Consider the following 23,419-nt stretch of genomic DNA (forward strand, 5'->3'; position numbering starts at 1 on the left):
AATGTTGCTTAGAGAGACTACTTTGATTGAGACATTCTCTTTATTCAGAACTCTGGTGGTGTGTGTTGGCTTCAAATACCCATATTCAGACACCCTGAATTCGTTTGAGAACGATGTTTGAGTGTACAGCGCAAAAGAGACAATAAGCGATAGTAACAGATATAAGAGATAGGTGTACAGTCGTCACTTGTCATCAAGTATGTCTTTGAATGGCTCTTATTTCTTCTTCTCTCCTCGGTCTCCTAGCAGTGAATAGCTTGTGTTCATCTGGTCTTCTGCTCACAGTAGGTCTTTGATGTGCAGCGAGCTCTTCCTGCCTGCTCCAGAACGAGCTGCTCCACTAGAATGGCCTCCTCTCCTCAGAATACATGGCTCTTTGATTGGATTTATGATTCTGGTGGCACAAACTCAGCCTCACTGCTCGCTCTCTCACCCATCGTCATGCCAACAACTGGTTCTCTTGATGCGCTGAGTGGCCGACACGAACGACTGACCCCGCCACCATTAGCTATTCAAGCCTTCAACCACCGAGATGTGAGAGGGCGGGCTAGTGGAAACCCCAGTGGATCAAGACGTCTCTTTGCAACATTGGGAGTTATTGGTAACACCCAACGTAGCCGCTGGGAGAGATGGAGACAACGATAATAATGATTGATTACACACATCGTCGGAAAGTCACATGAACCGTAGGCCTATGACAAAGGCAGATGGTTAAAAAAAAAACTGTTTACTAATTTTTGCGCCCATTTGAATAAAAGAAACCGCAGCTTTTCCGTTTCAAGCTAGTCAAAAACCTGCTGATGTTTTTTTACTTTCTTTGACCATATCTGTACAACGCTTTACAAGCATAACCCCGACGTAAAGTGTGCTTTTTAGAAAATAGTCCGTCTGTCCCTTCAAACCATGACAACTGGCCTGTGAAAGTTAAATGTGACACCCTGAGCAGGCCCGCGGTTGGCTCCTCTCCTCGCCCCTCGTTAAATGATCTCATTACCATTTCATCCATCACACGTTTCTTCCATTAGCAGCGCAGGCTCCGCAGTGGCAGCTGTCCCTGGCCGTTACGTAACTTCCCACAGTACTTTTGTCAGGAGACGTTTCGTGACCTGGGGTGGACGTCTTGCCAGAGAGGAGAGGCTGTGTCTGAAGGGCTGCCTGTCACACGTAAGCACACACACCCCTCACAAGTAGCCTAACCACATCTGGAAAAATAGATATAGATATACTGTCCATCAGGGCTTTAGTGTGACAGCAACCATTTCCAGCGTAAAGAGGAAGAGTAATGGCATAATTCCAATTCAAGTCTGTCTATATATACGACCAACACTTATCTATAAGTTAATAACGCCGTTAGGATTTTATGTGCAGATGTAATACTTATAGAGAATAGGGAAGTTTGGTAGGTATCTGTTAATCCACGGAGGGCCCTGATGATGTGAAAAGGGTAACGAGAGAGACCTGATTGTGCCAGGTGCTTATAGAGTAGAGAGAGAGTAGAGAGAGTAGAGAGAGAGAGAGAGTAGAGAGAGAGAGAGAGTAGAGAGAGGGAGAGAGAGTAGAGGGAGAGAGAGAGTAGAGAGAGAGAGTGTGAAAGAGAGAGAGTGAGAGAGTGTGAGAGAGAGACAGAGAGAGAGTTGAAGGAAAGAGAGGGGGGATGGGTAACACATACAGAGGGAGAGAGAGGGAAAGCACCTATATGCAAGATCCTGCATGCCTGGGAATTCACTTCACAATTGTTATTGCTTTCAGGATTATTTATGGGTCTGCCTGAGTGGCCAGCCTGGCAGTGCACACAGAGGGGGGGGGGTGCTGTCACTGCAGTCCTGGGTAACAGTAGAAGCCTCCTGGAGCTGTCTCGCTGCTGCCGTTCCATGTGGTCACCTGCACTCACTGACACCAGCGTCTCAACAGTCAACCGAGGGACTAACTAACCAGACGAGCTACCTGCAAGATCTTCAACTCTCCTGATTTGCTGCGTTGCTTCAGACAGACTTAGTAGAAGAATGAGCTGCTGGTTTTTGGCTGTCTTGTTATTTAAAATACCGTAGTGTCAGTAGTTTTAAATTTTTGGAGGTGGGTGTTGAGGCCTGAGTTCTACTCGGGTGCGAACGTCGCAGAGGACCTGACGCTATCAGTACGGTGTGTGTGTGTACACATGCAAGCGTGCATGTGCATGTGTTTCGGAAGTCCACATGCTCTGACTTGCTCTGCCATGCACAGTCAACCACCATGACATTGACACATACTCCAGCTTACCTTCCCACCCCTACAAGTGGGGATTAGAACCCAGACCCTCCCTCTCTCCCCATCCTTTCAGAGATGAGTCCAGACCAGCTCTGCTTTCCTCCACTTTTGTCATGTCATCTTATCACACCAAACAGCATGTGAGCCCAGTGTTGGAAGGCTTTCCAGTGCTGCTGTCTTGTTTCTCATGTGAAGGTTATTCATTGCCCAGGCTGTCCGCAGCAGACAGAGGTGGAACTCGTTGTCCCTGTGGACCCCCCTCCCACACGGTGCACTGGACATCCTCCTGTCCCTGTGGACCCCCCTCCCACACGGTGCACTGGACATCCTCCTGTCCCTGTGGACCCCCCTCCCACACGGTGCACTGGACATCCTCCTGTCCCTGTGGACCCCCCTCCCACACGGTGCACTGGACATCCTCCTGACGTGATAGGGACCCAGGGATCAGTCTAGACCCTGGGAGATGTGACACCGCACCTACTGTCGGGGCAATGTCTTTACTCTCTAATCACGCAAACACACACACACACACACACACACACACACACACACTTGAACAACCAGGCAAAGGTAGAGTGCTTTTTATGAGGGGTCCGCAGTCGGAACTCTCAACTTTTTATTATTATATAGCCCACGATCCTTCACCTTTAGGCCCTGCTGTGCAGCACAGAGGGAGAAGGAGCCTGCTGCAACACAAGGATCCCTTAGGGCTGGTCAGCATCAGAGTGTGGGCTTAAGCACAATATAGTCCACACACCCTTGCACATCATACACTTTTTTACTTCCTTTGACTCAGTCATGTGAGTATGTTCTGCATTCTATAAATGTTGCAGAGTAACTGTGGAAGACATGAACGGCATGCAACCTCTGGAATGTTGGGAGGGAATCCAAGATATTTTAATCTTAGTTTGATATCCGACCTTTCTGGCTGGATTCTTTACCTTAAATTAGGAAGTGCAGCAGCACGGGTTAGATGACACATGGTGTTGCTGCTCATGTGCCGATGCCATTGTTCTCTGTGTGTCAGAAACAGCAGTAAACCACCCCATCCTCATCAGTTTACATATAAAAATTCACTGTTTACATATTTGCTCTGTCTGAGAAGGTTGAAACATGAGAAACCTGGCAACCCCTCTCTGTAATTAGCTTCAAGTTTATCACATAAGGGGCCTGTGTAGTCAGTGGTCATTTGACGGTCAGCCATGTTCCCAGTGGATCCTGTGTTTGAGCAGATGTGCCAGCTCTGTTTTGTTCCTGACCTAGGTGGGTGACTCGGAACCACTAAAGAGGATTTCAAGTCCCTGTTGTCCCTGTGTGCTTTTGTCACATGCCAGAGTGTGTTCTCAGACTGGCTCTGGTGGATGTTTAGACCAGGGCTGTTCTCAGGGTCAGCACACACACAGTCTGCATGTCTTACCCAGGGCTCTGATGAAGAGTGGCCAGCCTCTAGAACAGCCTCTAGAACAGCCTGAGCTCCCAGCACATAGAGGGTTAGTCTGCATCTGGCTTCACCTCACCTTCTTGTGGAATCAGGGGTTAAACTGTGGTCAGAATGTTATGTCTCAGTTGACCTCAGAAGATAAACCAGGAAAGACAGATAGACCAGTCTCCCTGATCTGCTTCAACATGTGTGGTCCCATGTCAACAAGAGATTTAGGAGTTACTCATATCAGACGAGTGGCTTGAACACAGGGACACCTCCCTCCATCTCTCTCTTCCTTCTCTCCCTTTCTTTCTCTCCCTTTCTTTCTCTTTCGCTCTCTCTATCTCTCTCACTCTATATCTCTCTCTTTATCTCTCTCTCTTTCTTCCCCCTCTTCCCTGCCTCTCCCTGCCTCTCCCTGGCCTGCCACACACTGCAGCCTGGTGATCCTGGGGCCTGACCTCCACCAGCCATTCCCAGTTGAGCGTTTGACCTTCACCTCCAGCCCTCCTGAGGCAGTAGAGGTCCTGGTGTTGTGCTGGGGTCCCTGTTCCTCCCCAGCTGAGCGGCTAGCAGGCCTGCTGTGCTGGGGTCCCTGTTCCTCCACAGCTGAGCGGCTAGCAGGCCTGCTGTGTGTCTGTCAGCATTAGTCATGTGACACCAGAGCAAAGAGGCGGGAGAAGGAGCGGACGCCAGGAGGGAAGAATGGTGCCCCTGTTCGACCAGCTCGACTTAAGACCCGGGCATGGAGAGCGAGTGAGGGGCTGGCCTGTGGGGAGAGGTGGGGTGTTGGAGGGGCAGGGGGTGCAGGAAGCAGGGAGAAGCCTATGGGAACACCAATATCCTCTTGGAATTAAATTGCGTACCCTGTCTTTGATCCCTTTGAGAAGGGATTTCATTCTATGCCAACTTTCACTTTGTCCCTCTCCTCTGTTGCCCACTAACCCTCACGCTCCCTTTCCACCTTCACTCCTCTGAACAACCCTTCCTGCCATGCTCCACACTGGAGAGTGACAGTGCAGTTGTTCAGGAGGCTACTGCAAGACGCAGGCCAGAGCATGCTCTCTCAGGATCGCTTGTGGTTGCTAATCCCCCGGTCTCAATAAGGGTGGGGGCCTTATTGAGACAGAAATCAGAACTCAGGTTTTGTTTTTCTCTCTATATATCTTTATTTCTGTCACTCTCTCTCTCTCCCTCCATGTCGCTCTGTCTTCCTCTCTCTCCCTGTCACTCTCTCTCTCTCCCTCCCTGTCGCTCTCTCTCCCTCCCTGTCACTCTTTCTCTCTCCCTCCCTGTCGCTCTCTCTCCCTCCCTGTCACTCTCTCTCTCTCCCTCCCTGTCGCTCTCTCTCTCTCCCTCCCTGTCACTCTTTCTCTCTCCCTCCCTGTCGCTCTGTCTTCCTCTCTCTCCCTGTCTCCCTGCATCATGTCTGTGGGTGGTCCCTTCTGCCTGAATCAAGCGCTGGGAGTCTTTGGGACAGGCCGGCCTACTCAGCCATGCCCAGGTTAATCTCTGTCACATTCAGCATGTGTCTCATTCTGCCCAGTCATTCTAGCAGCCCCCTGGAGCCCCCTGGAGCCCCCTGGAGCCCCCTGGAGCCCCCCGGAGCCCCCTGGAGCCCCCTGGAGCCCCCTGGAGCCCCCCGGAGCCCCCTGGAGCCCCCTGGAGCCCCCTGGAGCCCCCGCAGCAGAGAGCAGGCACAGGGCTTCAGACAAGCTGTTGAAGAGAAGAGGACCCTGGCTTAGGAAACTGAAGACTTTATAAACAGAAGAAAGGGGAAATTAAGCCAGCTTGTGAGCACAAACCAACTGTATGAAAAGCCTATCGCTTCCCTGTCGTCTCGAGGTTCACTTCTGTTTCTCTCTGGGTACTGACTTTGAAACCCTTTCTTGGTTAGGAGGCTGGCTCTGGGTTTATTTATCTGAAACATTGTTATACAGAGCTGAGGTATTCAGAATTGCCAAGATACTCTTTATCTATGCTCGATTGTTGAGTGGTTTTGGAAAATAGCAGAATGAGTTGTTACATGGAGTTCTGGTCATGAGACACTTTTTAGGAGAGGCAAATAACCGGTGAGCCAAGAGACCAGTGTCCACACATTTTCATAGTGTGTTGTTTGATGTAGTAGGATGTGAAAGGTCATACACACAGACTCAGACACACACGTTCAAACACACACTGGCAATCGCAGAAGCAAGCAGGCACTGACACACACACACGCACAGACCAGAGTATGGAGCACCTGTGCCCTAACATAAGCAGTGTCTTGTTTGTGTTGATGAATGGCTCTATCTCTCTGTCCCCAGGACCAGGAGGTGATGAATGGCTCTATCTCTCTGTCCCCAGGACCAGGAGGTGATGAATGGCTCTATCTCTCTGTCCCCAGGACCAGGAGGTGATGAATGGCTCTATCTCTCTGTCCCCAGGACCAGGAGGTGATGAATGGCTCTATCTCTCTGTCCCCAGGACCAGGAGGTGATGAATGGCTCTATCTCTCTGTCCCCAGGACCAGGAGGTGATGAATGGCTCTATCTCTCTGTCCCCAGGACCAGGAGGTGATGAATGGCTCTATCTCTCTGTCCCCAGGACCAGGAGGTGATGAATGGCTCTATCTCTCTGTCCCCAGGACCAGGAGGTGATGAATGGCTCTATCTCTCTGTCCCCAGGAACAGGAGGTGATGAATGGCTCTATCTCTCTGTCCCCAGGACCAGGAGGTGATGAATGGCTCTATCTCTCTGTCCCCAGGACCAGGAGGTGATGAATGGCTCTATCTCTCTGTCCCCAGGACCAGGAGGTGATGAATGGCTCTATCTCTCTGTCCCCAGGACCAGGAGGTGATGAATGGCTCTATCTCTCTGTCCCCAGGACCAGGAGGTGATGAATGGCTCTATCTCTCTGTCCCCAGGACCAGGAGGTCATGTGTTTACTTGCATTCAAGATCCCATTTCCTGACTTACAATATCATTTCTGAATGTGTGTGTGTGGCAGGGGGGAGGGGCAGGGGGGAGGGGCAGGTGGAGGAGCAGGTGGAGGAGCAGGGGGGAGGGGCAGGTGGAGGAGCAGGGGGAGGGGCAGGGGGGAGGGGCAGGGGGGAGGGGCAGGTGGAGGGGCAGGGGGGAGGGGCAGGGGGGAGGGGCAGGTGGAGGAGCAGGGGGGAGGGGCAGGGGGGAGGGGCAGGGGGGAGGGGCAGGGGGGAGGGGTGACATGCTGATGTACCATAGCTCTGAGCTCTCCTAGTCTGAGTCATGCAGCCTTCCTCTCTCTCTCTCTCTCTCTCTCTCTCTCTCTCTCTCTCTCTCTCTCTTTCTCTCTCTCTCTCTTTCTCTCTTTCTCTCTAGGCTAATTGGCCCCTGTCCTGTCAATTAGTAGTTTTTAGGTTAATCAGATTAGTTCCACAAGCAGCCCCTTGCTTGCATTCTGTGGCAATTCTCTGTGTGTGCTTAAAGGCTGTTTACCAGGAAACAAGATTAGAAAGTCTCACAGATGTAACCTATTGTTTGCTCCCATGATAGTCTCATGTGTGACTAAAACTGAACAAGGAAGGTTAATACTGTACATGACGTTGAGGTTTTCAGTTAGGCCTCATGAGATTCGTAACACAGCACAGCTGCAGCTTATTCAAGCAGCAGTTACATGCAGCATGTGGTATGTGGAGTCAGAACTGGAGCTGAAAACAAACGTGAATTTACGTAAGTCTGAAACAAACCAGACAACGTCAAAGAAAGGAACGCGACAACAGGGAGTCTGATGGAGAAACAGGACAGAAAGGAAGATGAAGAGAGTCGGAGCGAGGCAGAACACAGGCCAGGGAAGAGTTAAATGTGTTTCCTGGAGGAGAATAAATTAAAAGCATCTTGTAATCACATTGCAGGAATGCAGTCAGTGTACACTGTTAAACACTCGCTAAGCCCTGGCTTCACTTCACTCTCAGCACAGCACACAAAGACCTCTTTGTTCTGTCTACTCTTGTAAAGAAATGTCCCCTCCTCCTCTCTCTATCCCTCCCTCACTCTTTCTCCACTTTTTATTCCTTTCCTCTTCACTCAATCTCTCGCCCTCGCTGTTTCACTTCCTTACTCGTATTTTGTTTAGCACCCCCCCCACCTTCCTCTGTGTTTAAGTCCTCCATCATGTCCCCCTCCTCTCCTCACACTCCAAATATCATGTTTCCAAGGGTTTTCTTCATTTCCTGGCGAGGTTTGAAATGTCCAAAGAGTTGAGAGTTAGAGCAAAGAAAGTAAGTAAACAGGAAATGAGAAGAAAAAGAAAAAACTACTTTTTGGACCCCTCAGCAGTGCATGGAATCTCCTTTACTTTGTTCCTCTGAACTCTCAATTCTTCGAGGGAGAGAGAGATCCAGAGTGGTTTTTATGGGTCTGAAAACACCTTGACAAGATGTGGTTCCAAAGTATGGAAAAGTGCTAAATCTATAAGTCTATTGGTAGACAGAGTGGGGGAGGTACTGTCAAAACAAACTCTGCCGTGAGAGTCAAACTAACAGTACACAGTGCCTGTAGGTGGGTCTGCCTTCTCACAGTTGACTTGTTGTACAGCAGCAGCTCTTACAGTCAGAGGGTTGTTGATGCGACTGCTTCCAGTCCCAGTGTTTTATAGCTGAGATGTGTGTGACCCTCTCACATGCTGCTGGATGTGTGACCGGGTGAGCAGGAGCAGCCTTGTGCTTTTCTTCTGTCCTGCGTCGCTAGCTGGTCTCCCTCCCAGTCTCCCCCACAGGCTCCTGCAGCTGCTGCTTAAAATGCTCTCCACGCAGTCATGGGCATCGTGCCTCTGTGTGTGTGTGTGTGTGTGTGTGAGAGAGATAGAGAGAGGGAGAGTGAGGAAGAGGGAGTGAGGGGTGAGAGAGGGAGGGAACACATTTTGGATAAACAGAGAGAGCAGTAAAACACATAAATTCCTCTAGAGACGAACCCTAACCCTCTCTAAAGCTGACACCATTCACAGGTGTTAAGACAGTTTGTCAGTACCTCTTTGTACCCAGGCGCACACCTCCAGTATGAATGAAGTAGTAAGTGTCAGTGCGTGTATGTGTGTGTACGTGTAAAGACACAGATGTGCAGGCCTGCAGGACCTCCAGAACACCGGCTCTGCCGCCTCTCAACCTGCAGATCTCCCACTCTGGCAGCACATACTCATTTTAATAACCAGGCGACTTAGAGACACATCAATGTGCCGCCTGCTCTGTGAAGATGAGCCTGACCTGGCTGCAAGCCGGATTGTAGGGGCCCAAAACAACATTAGTAAGGAACACTAACTCCCATCAGATAAGAGGTTAAAGCAGACCCATGGAATAAGTGTTGTGACCTCTCTTGGCCTCTCTCTCTCTCTCTCTCTCTCTCTCTCTCTCTCTCTCTCTCTCTCTCTCTCTCTCTCTCTCTCTCTCTCTCTCTCTCTCTCTCTTTCTCTCTGTCTGTCTGTGTCCCTCTCTTTCTCTCTCTCTCTTTTGCTATGTCTCTCTCTTTGTTGGAATGAGAAATCGAGGACTCAGATTTTTGTCAGTTCAGGAGCGAGTGTCTTTGCACAAACTCACTCACAGGCAAACTGTCAAACAAAACGATATTGGTGATCTCTTCAGTGGCTTACATAAGCGAAGGGGGGGGGGGGGGGGGGGGGGTTCTGGGGTCAGAGGGGGTGGATTACACAACCACTTTTGTTCTCTCCATATTAGGCACAGTGTTAGGGCTGAGGAAATAGAGCATTTATGAATCAACCTAGTGTCGTTCCGGCTTCATCAGATGGACTCTAATTTGGATCAGATGTACCCGGATACATCATCCAGACTCCCCCTGCCTTCACTGGCTCATCAGCTCATCTCTGTTCCCCCAGCAACAGCGTGACCACATCTCCCATCCAGGTCGCCTCACACGCTCAATCCCAGGGTCAGAGTCACATGGGGACATCCAGCTGTCAGGTGGCTGGAGGTCAGGTAGAGGGAACCTGATGAGGGATACCATGATAAGTTTTTCTAGAGGCCGTTCATATAGTGAGGTCTGGGGGAGTGTGGGGGGGGGGGTCTCAGGGGTGTGGGGGAGAGCAGTGTCTTGTTAGTATGCCAAGCAGCAGGAGCACAGCCACACAGTTCTCCTGCTCTCGGTGTGTCTAACAGCTCCCTATTGAAAGCACACAGATAAACATGAAACAAAAGGCCTTGGCTGACTCACTGTTTCCAGCCAGGCTGGGGTATGAGAGGGGGCGGGGGTATGAGAGGGGGCGGGGGTATGAGAGGGGGCGGGGGTATGAGAGGGGGCTGGGGTATGAGAGGGGGCGGGGGTATGAGAGGGGGCGGGGGTATGAGAGGGGGCTGGGGGTATGAGAGGGGGCGGGGGGGGGCAGGGGGGGGCAAGGGAGGGCACGGGGGGGCACGGGGGGGGGAGAAGCAGAAGAGAACATTGCAGGTCCGGTGTCGAACAGCCAAGTCTCTGGGATACCAATGTACTCTGAGTCATTATTAGCAATCAGAGGCCTGGATCTGGAAGCCTTTAGCTGGCCCAGCCGGAGATCCATGCGGCCAGGCTCCCATGACTGTGGAGCCGAGAAGCTGAACTGCGTGCAGAGTGGTAATAGCCCTCTGTAATTTGGCAGTTTGATTTGATTATTGGTGAGGTTTGTGTTGGGCTCGGGCCTGTGAGAGAAGGGGCTAATTAGGACCATTATGCAAGACTTCAAACACAGCCATGCTAGGCTTGGGTTGCTGCTGGTGTTTTTCTCTCTCTGTGCTAGAAAGGCCCCCTTTTCTGTCTCTTGTCTCTAGTCTGTCTCTCTCACCAGCTCAAGGTTCCAAGACCTCTTATGTTTAGTAAGCTTCCCTCGACCCGAGAGGGTAGGTAGGTATGTAGGCTGAAGGTAGGTATGTAGGCTGAAGGTAGGTAATTATGTAGGTCGGTATATGTGACCTCTTGTGCCCAGGTCCAGATGTTGACCAGATCAGTGACTGTCTTTTGGTTATACCTGGGAAGGGCAAATATATGATGATACTGTAGGTAGGCATTTAGGTCGTAGTGAAGCATGGATACAGGTAGGTAGGCAGGTAGCTAGGTAGGTATGTATCTGGGTAGCTGTAGTTATTTAAGATGTGCTGCAGCCTGTGGGCTTGGCTTCACTCCAGCCAGAGAGGGCCCCTGGTGTCATTCTATCCAGGGGAAGGTTTCATCAAGGTGTTCCTTTCAAGACAGCCTTTATCTCCTTCTCAATCCCTGCTGTCTCCGTTTGAGGGGCGGAAATCAAAGTGAGTCAGGGCGCTCCCCCGGTACAGCAGCCCCTCAGAGCCTCTGGCTCCTGTTCCCTGTCCCACTATCGCTGACATGGACCCCTGCTCACTCTCACTATCTCTCATCTCCAAGCCCCTTCTCTGCTCCAGCACACACACACACACACCCGCTCACACAACCCCCCCCCCCCACACACACACACACACATACTCATACCCACACAGACACACATAGAAACACAGCCATCCACACACATTCATGTCAGCACCATGACAGTGTGTCTCTCCCCTCCTGAGGCCCCATGTCTGCCTCCTCTTGGGGCCCTGTTTGGGGAGAGAGAGGGTTGGTCTGCCTCCTCTCGGGGCCCTGTCTGGGGAGAGAGAGGGTTGGTCTGCCTCCTCTAGGGGCCCTGTCTGGGGAGAGAGAGGGTTGGTCTGCCTCCTCTCGGGGCCCTGTCTGGGGAGAGAGAGGGTTGGTCTGCCTCCTCTCGGGGCCCTGTCTGGGGAGAGAGAGGGTTGGTCTGCCTCCTCTAGGGGCCCTGTCTGGGGAGAGAGAGGGTTGGTCTGCCTCCTCTTGGGGCCCTGTCTGGGGAGAGAGAGGGTTGGTCTGCCTCCTCTCGGGGCCCTGTCTGGGGAGAGAGAGGGTTGGTCTGCCTCCTCTTGGGGCCCTGTCTGGGGAGAGAGAGGGTTGGTCTGCCTCCTCTCAGGGCCCTGTCTGGGGAGAGAGAGGGTTGGTCTGCCTCCTCTCAGGGCCCTGTTTGGGGAGAGAGAGGTTTCGTCTGCCTCCATCACGCTCCCAGGGCCTCGGTTGGGAAACTCACTCAGCTGGCTTTGTTTTGCTTTTTAGGGAAGTGAGTCAGTCCACAGTCAGTAATGAGGCAAATCCACATGCCGTGAGCAAATCATAGCTGTAGTATTGACTGATTCCTAGCAAGTTTGGTTCTAGCATGGTTCTGTAAAAACTGTGACAGTATGTCTCTGGCTATGCGGTGTAATAACAAGCCTTGCAGCCCACAGAGGCAATGAAAAGGAACATTAATTTCCCATGTAGCCCACTGCTGGAGAGCAGGCTACTGCAGCCTGGGCTCCAGGCCTACTGGGACCTGCTGGGGCCTACTGGGCCTGTTGGAAAGAGGCTAACGTTTGAAACAAGGTGTAAGTCTGTGTGTGCACTCTTCTCAGAGGCCCTTGGTTTGACTATTCGGTGGGGGTGTGGGGGGGTTGTGGTCAGCCGTACATTTAGCCGGTTGTATGATGGGGAGTTCTGGAAGGTCAAGGGTCTAAGTTCTGGTGACTTAAAGAAGCATCAGGCTGCGATGATGTCATGGAAACTCTAAGTTGTTTGACCAGGAAACAGAGACTCTCCTCTTCACCTCCCTCTCATCCCTCCTCCTCCTCCTCCTCCTCCTCCTCCACCTCCTCCACCTCCTCCACCTCCTCCACCCCTTCCACCTCCTTCCCCTACTTCTTTGTTCCTCTGAGTCTGCTTGTCTTCCGAGGGAGTGAAGGGTCATTCAGCCACCCTGTAGATAGGGGACACTCACCCAGGACACATAGAGAACCACACCCCATCTTATGGACCTTAAATAGCTCATCTGTAAACACATGGCATCTCAAAGCATGGATAGTGAAGTGTGTGATTCAGTGTTTCTGTGGACGTGATGGAAACAGGTGGGGAGAGTCTGGGCTGTTGTCCAGGGCTCCTGCTCTCCTGGGCTTCTCATTGTACTGCTTCCCTTTAGACTTGAATAAACCCAATGGGCTTTTGTTCTGAAGACAATCGCCTGTGATTTCTGCCCTGCTCTGAAGGGAGATGTTCTTTGAGATAAAGAAGACAGTTTTATTGTTATCAAAAAACAAATGTGGGCCACGATAATCAGGCTCCTTTGTGGAACAGTGCCTGTAACAACTGCTTCAAGAAATGGCAACTTTATCAGTGTGCAAGAATCTATGTCATTTCAGTGGTTTTAGAGTCAAAAATGTCTTTTTTTGTTGTTGACAAAAACACAATTTCACTATTATTCAAAAATAAAAGCACAAATATACAAGAACATAATTATTTTGAAAGCCCTTGGGGACATTACTGCCCTTGTTGGGTTGATCATTGTCTGAATGGCAAACAGTGACTCACTGGGTCAGACGCAGGCCTGAGGGATCTCTCCCTGGTACTGGAAGCTTCTCTGCCTTCCAGGAATGGTTACAGGTTATTGATTATGGCAAAATAAACAGCTGTTACAAAAATATCTCTGCAGACGTCACAAGGTATGGAAGTAATCCATCCCATATTTTTCCTTTGCAGGTTTTTCTCTGTGAAGTATGTTTTGGAACAAACGTTTCTGCTTGTGTTTACTTCAAACACGAGCCGACACAGGAAAGTACATGCAAGATGGTAACTTCTGGAAACAAACCCTTCTGCAGCAGATGGGTTAAGTGGATGGGTGGCTGTTTGTCACCTGGATAAACTCATAGTTGGAAAAGAATGATAGAAGTCAGTCAACATTGACGCGTGGTAACTGTTGTGCTGCTGCAGGGAGATCCAGTGGTAACTGTTGTGCTGCTGCAGGGAGATCCAGTGGTAACTGTTGTGCTGCTGCAGGGAGATCCAGTGGTAACTGTTGTGCTGCTGCAGGGAGATCCAGTGGTAACTGTTGTGCTGCTGCAGGGAGATCCAGTGGTAACTGTTGTGCTGCTGCAGGGAGATCCAGTGGTAACTGTTGTGCTGCTGCAGGGAGATCCAGTGGTAACTGTTGTGCTGCTGCAGGGAGATCCAGTGGTAACTGTTGTGCTGCTGCAGGGAGATCCAGTGGTAACTGTTGTGCTGCTGCAGGGAGATCCAGTGGTAACTGTTGTGCTGCTGCAGGGAGATCCAGTGGTAACTGTTGTGCTGCTGCAGGGAGATCCAGTGGTAACTGTTGTGCTGCTGCAGGGAGATCCAGTGGTAACTGTTGTGCTGCTGCAGGGAGATCCAGTGGTAACTGTTGTGCTGCTGCAGGGAGATCCAGTGGTAACTGTTGTGCTGCTGCAGGGAGATCCAGTGGTAACTGTTGTGCTGCTGCAGGGAGATCCAGTGGTAACTGTTGTGCTGCTGCAGGGAGATCCAGTGGTAACTGTTGTGCTGCTGCAGGGAGATCCAGTGGTAACTGTTGTGCTGCTGCAGGGAGATCCAGTGGTAACTGTTGTGCTGCTGCAGGGAGATCCAGTGGTAACTGTTGTGCTGCTGCAGGGAGATCCAGTGGTAACTGTTGTGCTGCTGCAGGGAGATCCAGTGGTAACTGTTGTGCTGCTGCAGGGAGATCCAGTGGTAACTGTTGTGCTGCTGCAGGGAGATCCAGTGGTAACTGTTGTGCTGCTGCAGGGAGATCCAGTGGTAACTGTTGTGCTGCTGCAGGGAGATCCAGTGGTAACTGTTGTGCTGCTGCAGGGAGATCCAGTGGTAACTGTTGTGCTGCTGCAGGGAGATCCAGTGGTAACTGTTGTGCTGCTGCAGGGAGATCCAGTGGTAACTGTTGTGCTGCTGCAGGGAGATCCAGTGGTAACTGTTGTGCTGCTGCAGGGAGATCCAGTGGTAACTGTTGTGCTGCTGCAGGGAGATCCAGTGGTAACTGTTGTGCTGCTGCAGGGAGATCCAGTGGTAACTGTTGTGCTGCTGCAGGGAGATCCAGTGGTAACTGTTGTGCTGCTGCAGGGAGATCCAGTGGTAACTGTTGTGCTGCTGCAGGGAGATCCAGTGGTAACTGTTGTGCTGCTGCAGGGAGATCCAGTGGTAACTGTTGTGCTGCTGCAGGGAGATCCAGTGGTAACTGTTGTGCTGCTGCAGGGAGATCCAGTGGTAACTGTTGTGCTGCTGCAGGGAGATCCAGTTTAACATTCAAAAATCGTTTTTTGTAGTGATTTGTTTTCCCAGGAAACAATGTATCCGACCACAGGCCACCTTGATGGGACTCAGTTCACTGTTGAAACTGGCTAGCAGCTGCTTTGCCTTTGGGAACTGTGTGTGTGTGTGTGTGTGTGTGTGCGGAGAAGGATTTTCTTCATTCTCATGTAAAGTGGGTCTACAGTCCCACTGTTGTCACTGCAAACAAAAATGTATCCCTATCAAATGTTTATAAAGGGAGTCAGGTGGCTGAGCGGTTGGGGAATCGGGCTGATAATCAGAAGGTCGCTTGTTCGATTCCCGGCCGGACCAAAAATGACGTTGTGTCCTTGGGCAAGGCACTTCACCCTACTTCCCTCGGGGGGGAATGTTCCTGTACTTACTGTAAGTTGCTCGGGATAAGAACGTTCGCTAAATGACTAAATGTTTATTATGAGGATGAAGCAGGATGGATGAACAGAGTGAGAGGCCTCCCAGACAGACAGGTGTGTTGTATTAACCCCTTGTCATTTCCTGTGTGGGCATCATCTCTGTGATAGCTGCCGTGTTCCTCCAGTCTGGGCTGTCACTGGGAGTTGAAGGAGGGGAAAGCTGCCCAGTTCAGTGTGGGAGGCACTGATAGCAACACCAAGGCTTAAGAAGGTAACTTAATGTCTGTTAAAAGCCCACACAAAGGAGCCCTCTTACACAAACCCATACTGGGTTTCACCTGCTAGGTACAGGACACGTATGATGCATGCAGATTTGTACTGGGGAGACTTTACTGTTCTGCCCAGATCAGTCCTCTCAGGTTTCACACACAACTGCCAAGCCTGTATGTATGTACCGAGGTCTTCCCTGTGCTGGTATGAGAAGCATGGCGCTGCTGTGACCTGCTCTGTGGGTCTTGTCACTGCTGCTTCATGTTGTAGCGCCAGGTAAGGGAGAGAGAGCTGGAGTTAAACATTACTGAGGTTTGTGTGGCTCAGCAGGTTTCAGGCCTCAGGGTACTGGGGGAGGAGAGCTTGCTGGACAGGTTTCACACACACACCACACACACACACACACCACACACACACACACACCACACACACACACACACCACACACCACACACACACACACACACACACACACACCACACACCATACACCACACACACACACACACACACCACACACACACACACACACACACACACACACACACACACACACACACCACACACACACACACACCACACACACACACACACACACCACACACACACACACACACACACACACCACACACACCACACACACCACAGCACACAGCAGAGCAGTGAGTCAGAGCAGTGTTCGTAGTGAAAGATTACCTGGGAGAATTCACAGGACAGACAGAAAATGCAAAGCTCAGTCAGCTACTGATTGACAAGAGGACTCGTCAATATCAGCTGACACTAAATGGAACCTGACAGGCCGTTACCATGACTCCTGTTCCCATGACTTCTTCAACTTCCCAAGGTTTCAGTGCCTGAAGGGGAAGTTTGGCTGATTAGCTGAACAATGGGCTTATTTCGGGTAGTTCCTCCTTTTTCAGTAGTTTTTCACTCACTCACACAGACACAAGATCAAGTCTACCAACATGACAGTAGAGGTAGCCTCTTGACCAGAGATGGAAAATAACAAAGTACAAATGCTTTGTTACTGCACTTAAGTACATTTTGTTTAAACACATGATTCAAACCTTTCTCAAATCAAACTCATTTTGTGTCAATATAGTTCTTGGTCCTGTAAACAAACTGGAATTAAGCCCCGACAGAAGACAATACTGGTGGAGCCGTTTCATGTTTGTGTTTTGTGTGTGTAAGGCCAGTGAGGAAAATTAATAAAGTATTCATAAGGATCTAAAGGTTTGGTGTTTGTCTTTCTGGTCACATGCAGTTTGTTCCAGATCTGTTGGCACAGTCTCTCTAGTAGTGATCCTGCTGTTACAAACTGAGTGAACTCAACTTTTCACAGTACATGAGTTACCCCAGGACACATTTATGTAGTGTAAGTCTTTCCTCCGGAAAAACAGTCAATAAAGACACTACAGTGACACACATTCACAGACTGAAACACACACACAGACTCACACAAACACACTCAAACAAACCCACTCACAGGCTGATACACACACACACTCCGTCTTAGTGTCTCCTACAATGTGCTTCACTTAGTCCACCTCAGAAGTTCTATTGCAAGGAGTGTGACGAGTACACCGGGCCACAGTTTCTCCTGGCAGCCTGATGTTAGGAGAACCGGCATGTTTCCACAGGTGGTCTGGACTACCTGAAGCAGTACCTCGGCACACTAACTCACCCCCCTGGCTCTCACCTGCACCTGCTCTCTGTCCCATCCCAGCCAGTTCAGAGTCAGGGTGGATCTACTGCTGGTGAACGGAGCCAGCCACAGACCGGGGACCTGGAAACAGTGTGCGGTAATGAGTGAGGAATAGGATCAGCCTTGTGTTGGAGGAGGGAACTCTGTCCTCACATCTGTAGCATGCTCCATCAGCCAGGATCAGCTTAGCTCTGTCGCTATGGAGACACACACACACCACTACACACCCACACACACACACACAGATCCGTCTGTGAAGCGAACCAAGCTAACTGTCAAGCTATTACTTGTACACGTTTTTGTCAATGTAGTTAACTCTACTGTATGTCCCTGGCTCTGAGGCCTGCTGGGTGTGCTGACCTCAGTCTGGGTGTGCTGCCTCTTCTCTAGCAACACAGGGGAAAGCAGCTGATAGAGGACTAGTAAAGTCTGCAGAAGGAGCCTTTGCTCAACTACTGCTGGCTTCTTCCTCGTAACTGCCCTTAAAGGCACAGTGACCCCCGCCATGCCTCGCCAAAGAGATTTCACTGATGCGTGTGAAAACAAGAGTTTCAGAACATTTTACACCCTGCCCCCCAGCATCACCCACCCGCTGCAACAAGTACTGCTCTCTACTCAGTCAAGTTTCGCTACCTGTTTTCTTTCCCCCTAGTCACTCAAAGCAGGTGTGGGGTTCTCCTTTTGTAAAAGGGTGAAGATTATGTTGAGTGTAGAACACTGAACAAACAAGGTGCTCAGCAGAATCACGCTAAGGGAGGAAAACGGGGAGATGTTCTTTTGTCTGAGTACAAAAATGAGACGCTAAAAGCACGAGTTCCTTTCAGCTAGTATTTACTTAGCAGGACCTTCATTTGTCTGTGTGATGCGTGAGGCTGAGAGACCAGGGGCCTCTTGGGTGGAATAATAAATGAACTGAACCTGCAATTCAGCAGCAGCAGCAGGCCAAACTGAGGATTTGGCCAAAATGACTCAAGCGTCAACACTATAAAGGCTCATGTATCTTCCCTTACAGTAACCATGGTGACAGCCTGTGAACGTGCCAGTGGGTGAGAGCAGGTGGGGGGGGGGGGGGGAGGAGGAGGAGCTGTGACTCTCCCTGCCTGCTGTGGGCAACACATGAAAGAAGACCAGGAACTTCCAACACAGAACAAGTTGGATCTCCTGTCTTGAAAACGTTGGCTTGAGGACACATTATTACCCTCGGTTGAGAACAAGGCTGAAGTTGCTCAACTTTCTGAGATAAAGATGCAATCAACTGCAGTAGGACGACAAATATGTCATAACTACTTAATTGCTTTGTCCTACATGTGTGCCTAAAGATGACCACTTCCTCGTGTTCAACAGACAGTGTTTGTTCTCACTGGGAGTCGCGGTGTGAAGTCATCTTAAATAATAACTGCAGCTTTTCAAAAGAAGTTTAGGTTTATTGGTTTTAACTGCAATCTGTCATTTACAAAAGGTACATGAACAAATAAATGACTGTAGTAAACAGCAATGGCTGCTAAAAGAGAATACATTCAACAGTTGCTTTTATGTGTCAATCCTGTTAACCATAACTCTCTGCTACAACACATTTTAGACTTTTATCTGATCTGCTATATAAAAATATGATGGCACAACATTTTGGATACCTGGAATGTATTGATAGGCACTTCATGGAAACAAGTGGTCCAACAACATCGAAACAAAAACTAACACAAATCACCTAATTTGGTAACTAAAAGTGCTAGTAAATGTGTGCACATTATTGCGGATTAGGGAAACTTCCATGGTTCATTTAAATAAGAGCTTAAAATCTTTCCATTTTGTCAATTTCAGCAAGGAGCTGATTCTAGTGACTTATAAAATGAATGTTCATCCTGGTGAAGACAGTGTGAGAACATGAACAGGACTGATCCCCACACACCCTACATTCTAGACGGTGAGAGTAGCGGCAGCCACAACTGGAAAAGGGATTAAGACAAAAAAAACCTGAAACCACAGTCCAACATCAGGTAGGAGGAAAAAAAGAAATAAAAACAATAAATAAAATGCAAAACCCTTTTTGCATTTTTTGTTTTAAATTAGGATTCACTTTCAAAATAAATCAAAGTGTAGTTACAAAAAATGTCATTGCAGTATAATATATTAACTGTGGAAAAAAAATAACAAAAACAGGTCTTCACAATCTTGCGATTAATACGGAAGATCATAATTTAACATAAAAGAAAATATATTCTATTGTTTCATTATCCAGATAAATAAAAAATAAAAAAATGCTCAAGATCAGCAATAAATACATTTTGATAAGTTAAATAAGCAGTGACAAGCAAACCCCTCCATACGAAGGTTCTTTAAAACAAACTAAACAATAATAATAATAATAATAATAATATATTGAACAAGGTGGAACCTACACAGGAGCAGATTTTGCTCAGTTGACTTGCAGGCAGTGAACTGTGGGGTCATCTCAAAGAACTGAACTGGTCGGGCGGGGTTGAAAAGGGCCAAACTGAAGAAGTAAGTTTCTAAATGAAGGTTTTAACAGGAGGACTGCACCTACCACCTCCAAACACAGCCAAAGACAAGCTGACAGCAGACCACTCCGCTCCGCACAGGTTAGTGGAGGTGGTCGTCATAGACACAGAGGGTGCATAGCACCAAAGAAAATTAATTTCTTTCCAGTCTAATAAACTATAAACAAAACCTCCATCTGTGTCACCCATATTAACATAACAAAAAACATGATTCCAAATAGAGAAGGAGCAGAAATTTAGACCATTATCAAACATGGAAATAACAATTATGGTCCACATATTCTTGGGCACACAAGGCATTAGAGCTTAACTTACTGTATAATGTTTTTGCTTATTGAATTTGAAAGGAAAACCCTTTGATGAGGCACTGATTCCTCTAAAGAGAGCCCTCTCAGAGTTAGGACTGAGAGAGTGAAGGCACGTAAAGGCCACCTGAAGGTGCGCAGCGCTGCTACACACCTGCCGACTGACGAAGGAGGGAGTCCAGGCCTCCAGACCTGCTCCCATCTCCCCGTCCCCTCCTTCATTACCAGGTTAGACCAGGGCACTGGTGTGGAGGGCAAAACTCACATTCTCATTTGTTAATTGCTCAGTGATTTAGGGAGAACACATTTGGGGAAACAAAGCACACTGCTGTCTGCTGCCTTATCAGATTGGACCCGGGGATGAAGGACGGGGGGGGGGGCGACGGGGGGTGGAGGAGGTGGGGGTGGGGTGGTTCAGTGAGGACAGCTGGTGGGAAAGAGGGGAGGGTGGGCTGCTACACTTCCTCTGCAGAGAGAAGGCACTCCCCTTTCTGATGTTACTCAGACGCTACAACACTGCACAAACACTGTCCACTCCTCTGCTGTAAACAAGGCCCAGAGTGGGGAGGGAGGGAGGGGGGGTGAAAGGGCAGACGGGGAAGCAGTCACTCACTCACTCATTCATTCATTCATTCAGTCACGCTCAACTCTCCATCCCAGGACAGTGGGCGTGTGCAGCTTCCTAATCATCAGAGATGGACAGCCTGCTGAAGATCGGGAGGCGGCGAGAGGCTTCCAGGCTGGGTGACTCACATCCACTCTGGCTCCCCAAGCTGCTCTGGTAGCCCTCCTGGTCAGACAGAGAGTCCAGGGGGGAGGGGGGCGACATGGGCCGAAAGAAGTAGGGGGTCGTGGGTGAGGGAGAGGGTTGGCCCATAGGCTCAGAGACAGGGGGGCCCCCGAGGCTGGGGCCAAACGGGTTGGCCAGCTCCTGGCTGGAGTAGGTGAAGGGGTTGGTCTGCCACTCCCTCAGGTCCTCAGAGGAGAACATGGGTGGAGGCGTGACAGAGGTGGGGCTGTCCTGCAGACCTCCGGAGCTGGGGAAGCCAGCGAAACTCAGGCTGTCCTGCAGACCTCCGGAGCTGGGGAAGCCAGCGAAACTCAGGCTGTCCTGCAGACCTCCGGAGCTGGGGAAGCCAGCGAAACTCAGGCTGTGCTGCAGACGAGGACGCTCCAGCTTGTTGAAGCTGGACAGCGGAGGAGGCCCTCGACGCTCCTCGGCGTTGTGGATGAAGTGGCAGCGGGGGCCGTAGGGGCAGAAGCCGATGGTGTGGAAGGTGCGACAGAGCTCCGTCTTGTACTTGGGGTGTCGGCTCAGGCTGCGCAGCTCATGCATGCCGTGGGCAAACTGACACTTGTCGCCGTACTTGCAGGCGCCGTTCTCCTCGAAGGGCCGGCACAGCTCCGTCTTGTAGCGGCTGGAGTTCACCTGACCAACGCCGCCTCCGAGGCACAAGGAGCCACCAGACTTGAGTCTCTCTCCCGTCTCCGAGAAGGAACGGTCCCGGAAGCGGTTCTCCTTGTTGTTGCCGCTGCCCATCAGGACCGACGGGTCCGTCTTGAGGCTGTTGATGAACTGGTTCTGGTTGAATTTGGCATTGGGGATGGTGACGGAATGGCGGCGCTGGAACAGCCCTCCTCCAGAGGACACCCCCACCACCTTCCTGTCCAGCAGGCTCCCGGTGGGGGTACAGGAGGAGGGGTTGGCACTAGGGCAGGGGACAGTGGTTGAGTGGGACCCACCGAGAAGACTGTTGTTGTTGAAGTTCAACATTTTGTTATGCTGCAATAAAATAGGAAATCCCTTGGTAAGGTTAGGTTAACAAATAAATAAGCTACTCCTAACTGTAGGTATTTGCATAAACTTGACCCTTTTCCGTTATTATTGTTCGTCACATTCTTACGAGTAAGCCATGAAAGGCATGCATCAGTGCATAGCCATAGTGTTAGCTTGACTACTAGACGGTTAGATTTGTTTCACTACACTGTCTCTGAAGAATGAAGTTCTAACTTTAGAGGTGTAACTTTGTTTAAGGACATTGGTAATAAGTTGCTGAGTTTAGTATTACATTTCATCAGACTTATTTTTGTATTCTATTTGCCGCATCTAATAGTACCATCGAAACAACCGTGTACTTGCCTAACAGCGGACCGACATGCTAGATAGATTATAGCCGCTTCTAGCAAGCGAATGACATGGCTGACGCCGCTACAGCGTGAACTCTACAGTTGTTTTGCTACTTGGGTACTTTGCAAGTTGCAACTTGCATGCAACATTCAAAGCGAACGTATGCAGACCGTTGGCTAGTTTAATTAATAACTCAACGAAAATTAAATAGCTGATTGGCGTTGCTCGATTACTTACTGACTATGGTTAGCTATAGTCTACCTTTTGGCAGGTTAGCTAGCTAAGAAGCTAAACAGTTAGTCGATCCAGACAGCTAGTGCTATCTCACTGGTAGTACCAAGCTAAGACAACAAAAACATGTGACAACTTGATAAATTGTACGTGGTTTAGCAAATCGTTAGTTGATACTGAGTAGCTAACACACAGCAAGAGCTACCAATCTAACTTTCTAGTCCAACTTCTTCATCAACACCCACATGACGTTTGACTACCAGCGTTATCTTGCCACTTTTTAATTCTACTTTTGCCACGTTTCAAGTCAGCGTAATGCTAGGTAAAAAAAAACTTGTTATATCCATGAGAAAGTTAAAAAGATGTTAGACAATTAGTGTATCTGGGGGGATAAAGAGAGCTAGACAAACGTTAAGCAGTCTAGCAAGAAGCTCAGAAAGTTACATAGCTGTTGCACTAGCTAATGTGAGTAAGCTAACTAACTAGAGCTACTTAAATCGTGCACAGCTAGTCTAGAAATCAAACTACGAGTTTGGTTACCTTGTTCGTCACTTCACTGTAATCGAAGAAAGAAGAAACGATGGTGGCTGTCATTGTTGCTGATAATATTGAGAAGAAACGGATCTTATTTACAGGGCTGGTGGTTAATAGTCCAGATTGAAAGGTTATTTGTGCCCTGTAGAGCCCCAGTCCTCCTGCAACAGTTGTGTGCAGCGTTACTGCCTTTATAAAAAACCACACATGCATGGTTATGCAAAACAGGAGGGGCCTGGATTTGATTGACGTGTGATGTAGCGGTTCTCTGTCTTCTTCTTCTTCTTCTTGGGTGCAGAATATAAAACAGAAGCCGCAGAGTTATCTGCTTTTGACTGCCTGTCCACTGTTTACTGTTCGATGTTGCTGAAATCAATCGAAATGTCTATTTTACCTTTACGAAACACCTGAATGGGTTAGAAATAATTATTATAGCGTTATACATTTAGTATCATGTCACACATGTAGCAGTCCCACCATTCCCTAAAATGAAATTTGTGGTTATAAGTAATATTTCTCCAATGCTTTAAAACAAGTGTCTACTGTGAAACAGCACGCACACACGCGCGTGCGCGCGCACACACACACACAGAC

General features: G+C 49.5%; 1 protein-coding gene across 1 annotated transcript; it reads right to left on the reverse strand.

Annotated features, from left to right (window-relative positions):
• Positions 1–18,514: 18,514 nt before the first annotated feature.
• Positions 18,515–23,028, reverse strand: zfp36l1b (ZFP36 like 1 zinc finger CCCH-type b). The gene is made up of 2 exons (XM_084700730.1): positions 22,832–23,028; positions 18,515–21,715 (listed from the first exon to the last, which is right to left on the reverse strand). Exons 1-2 carry the CDS (start codon positions 22,883–22,885, stop codon positions 20,615–20,617), a joined length of 1,155 nt encoding a protein of 384 aa, XP_084556856.1. The 5' UTR covers positions 22,886–23,028; the 3' UTR covers positions 18,515–20,614.
• Positions 23,029–23,419: the final 391 nt, after the last annotated feature.

This window comes from Hypomesus nipponensis, chromosome 6 (assembly GCF_054491055.1).
Source record: "Hypomesus nipponensis isolate SF chromosome 6, ASM5449105v1, whole genome shotgun sequence".
NCBI lineage: Eukaryota > Metazoa > Chordata > Actinopteri > Osmeriformes > Osmeridae > Hypomesus > Hypomesus nipponensis.

Excerpts from the sequence above, each read along its gene's own strand:
- zfp36l1b (XM_084700730.1), bottom strand. The coding sequence starts at position 22,885 with ATGACAGCCACCATCGTTTCTTCTTTCTTCGATTACAGTGAAGTGACG. Across the intron at positions 21,716-22,831 it reads ACAGTGAAGTGACGAACAAG|CATAACAAAATGTTGAACTT; the intron begins GTAACCAAACTC and ends ATTTTATTGCAG.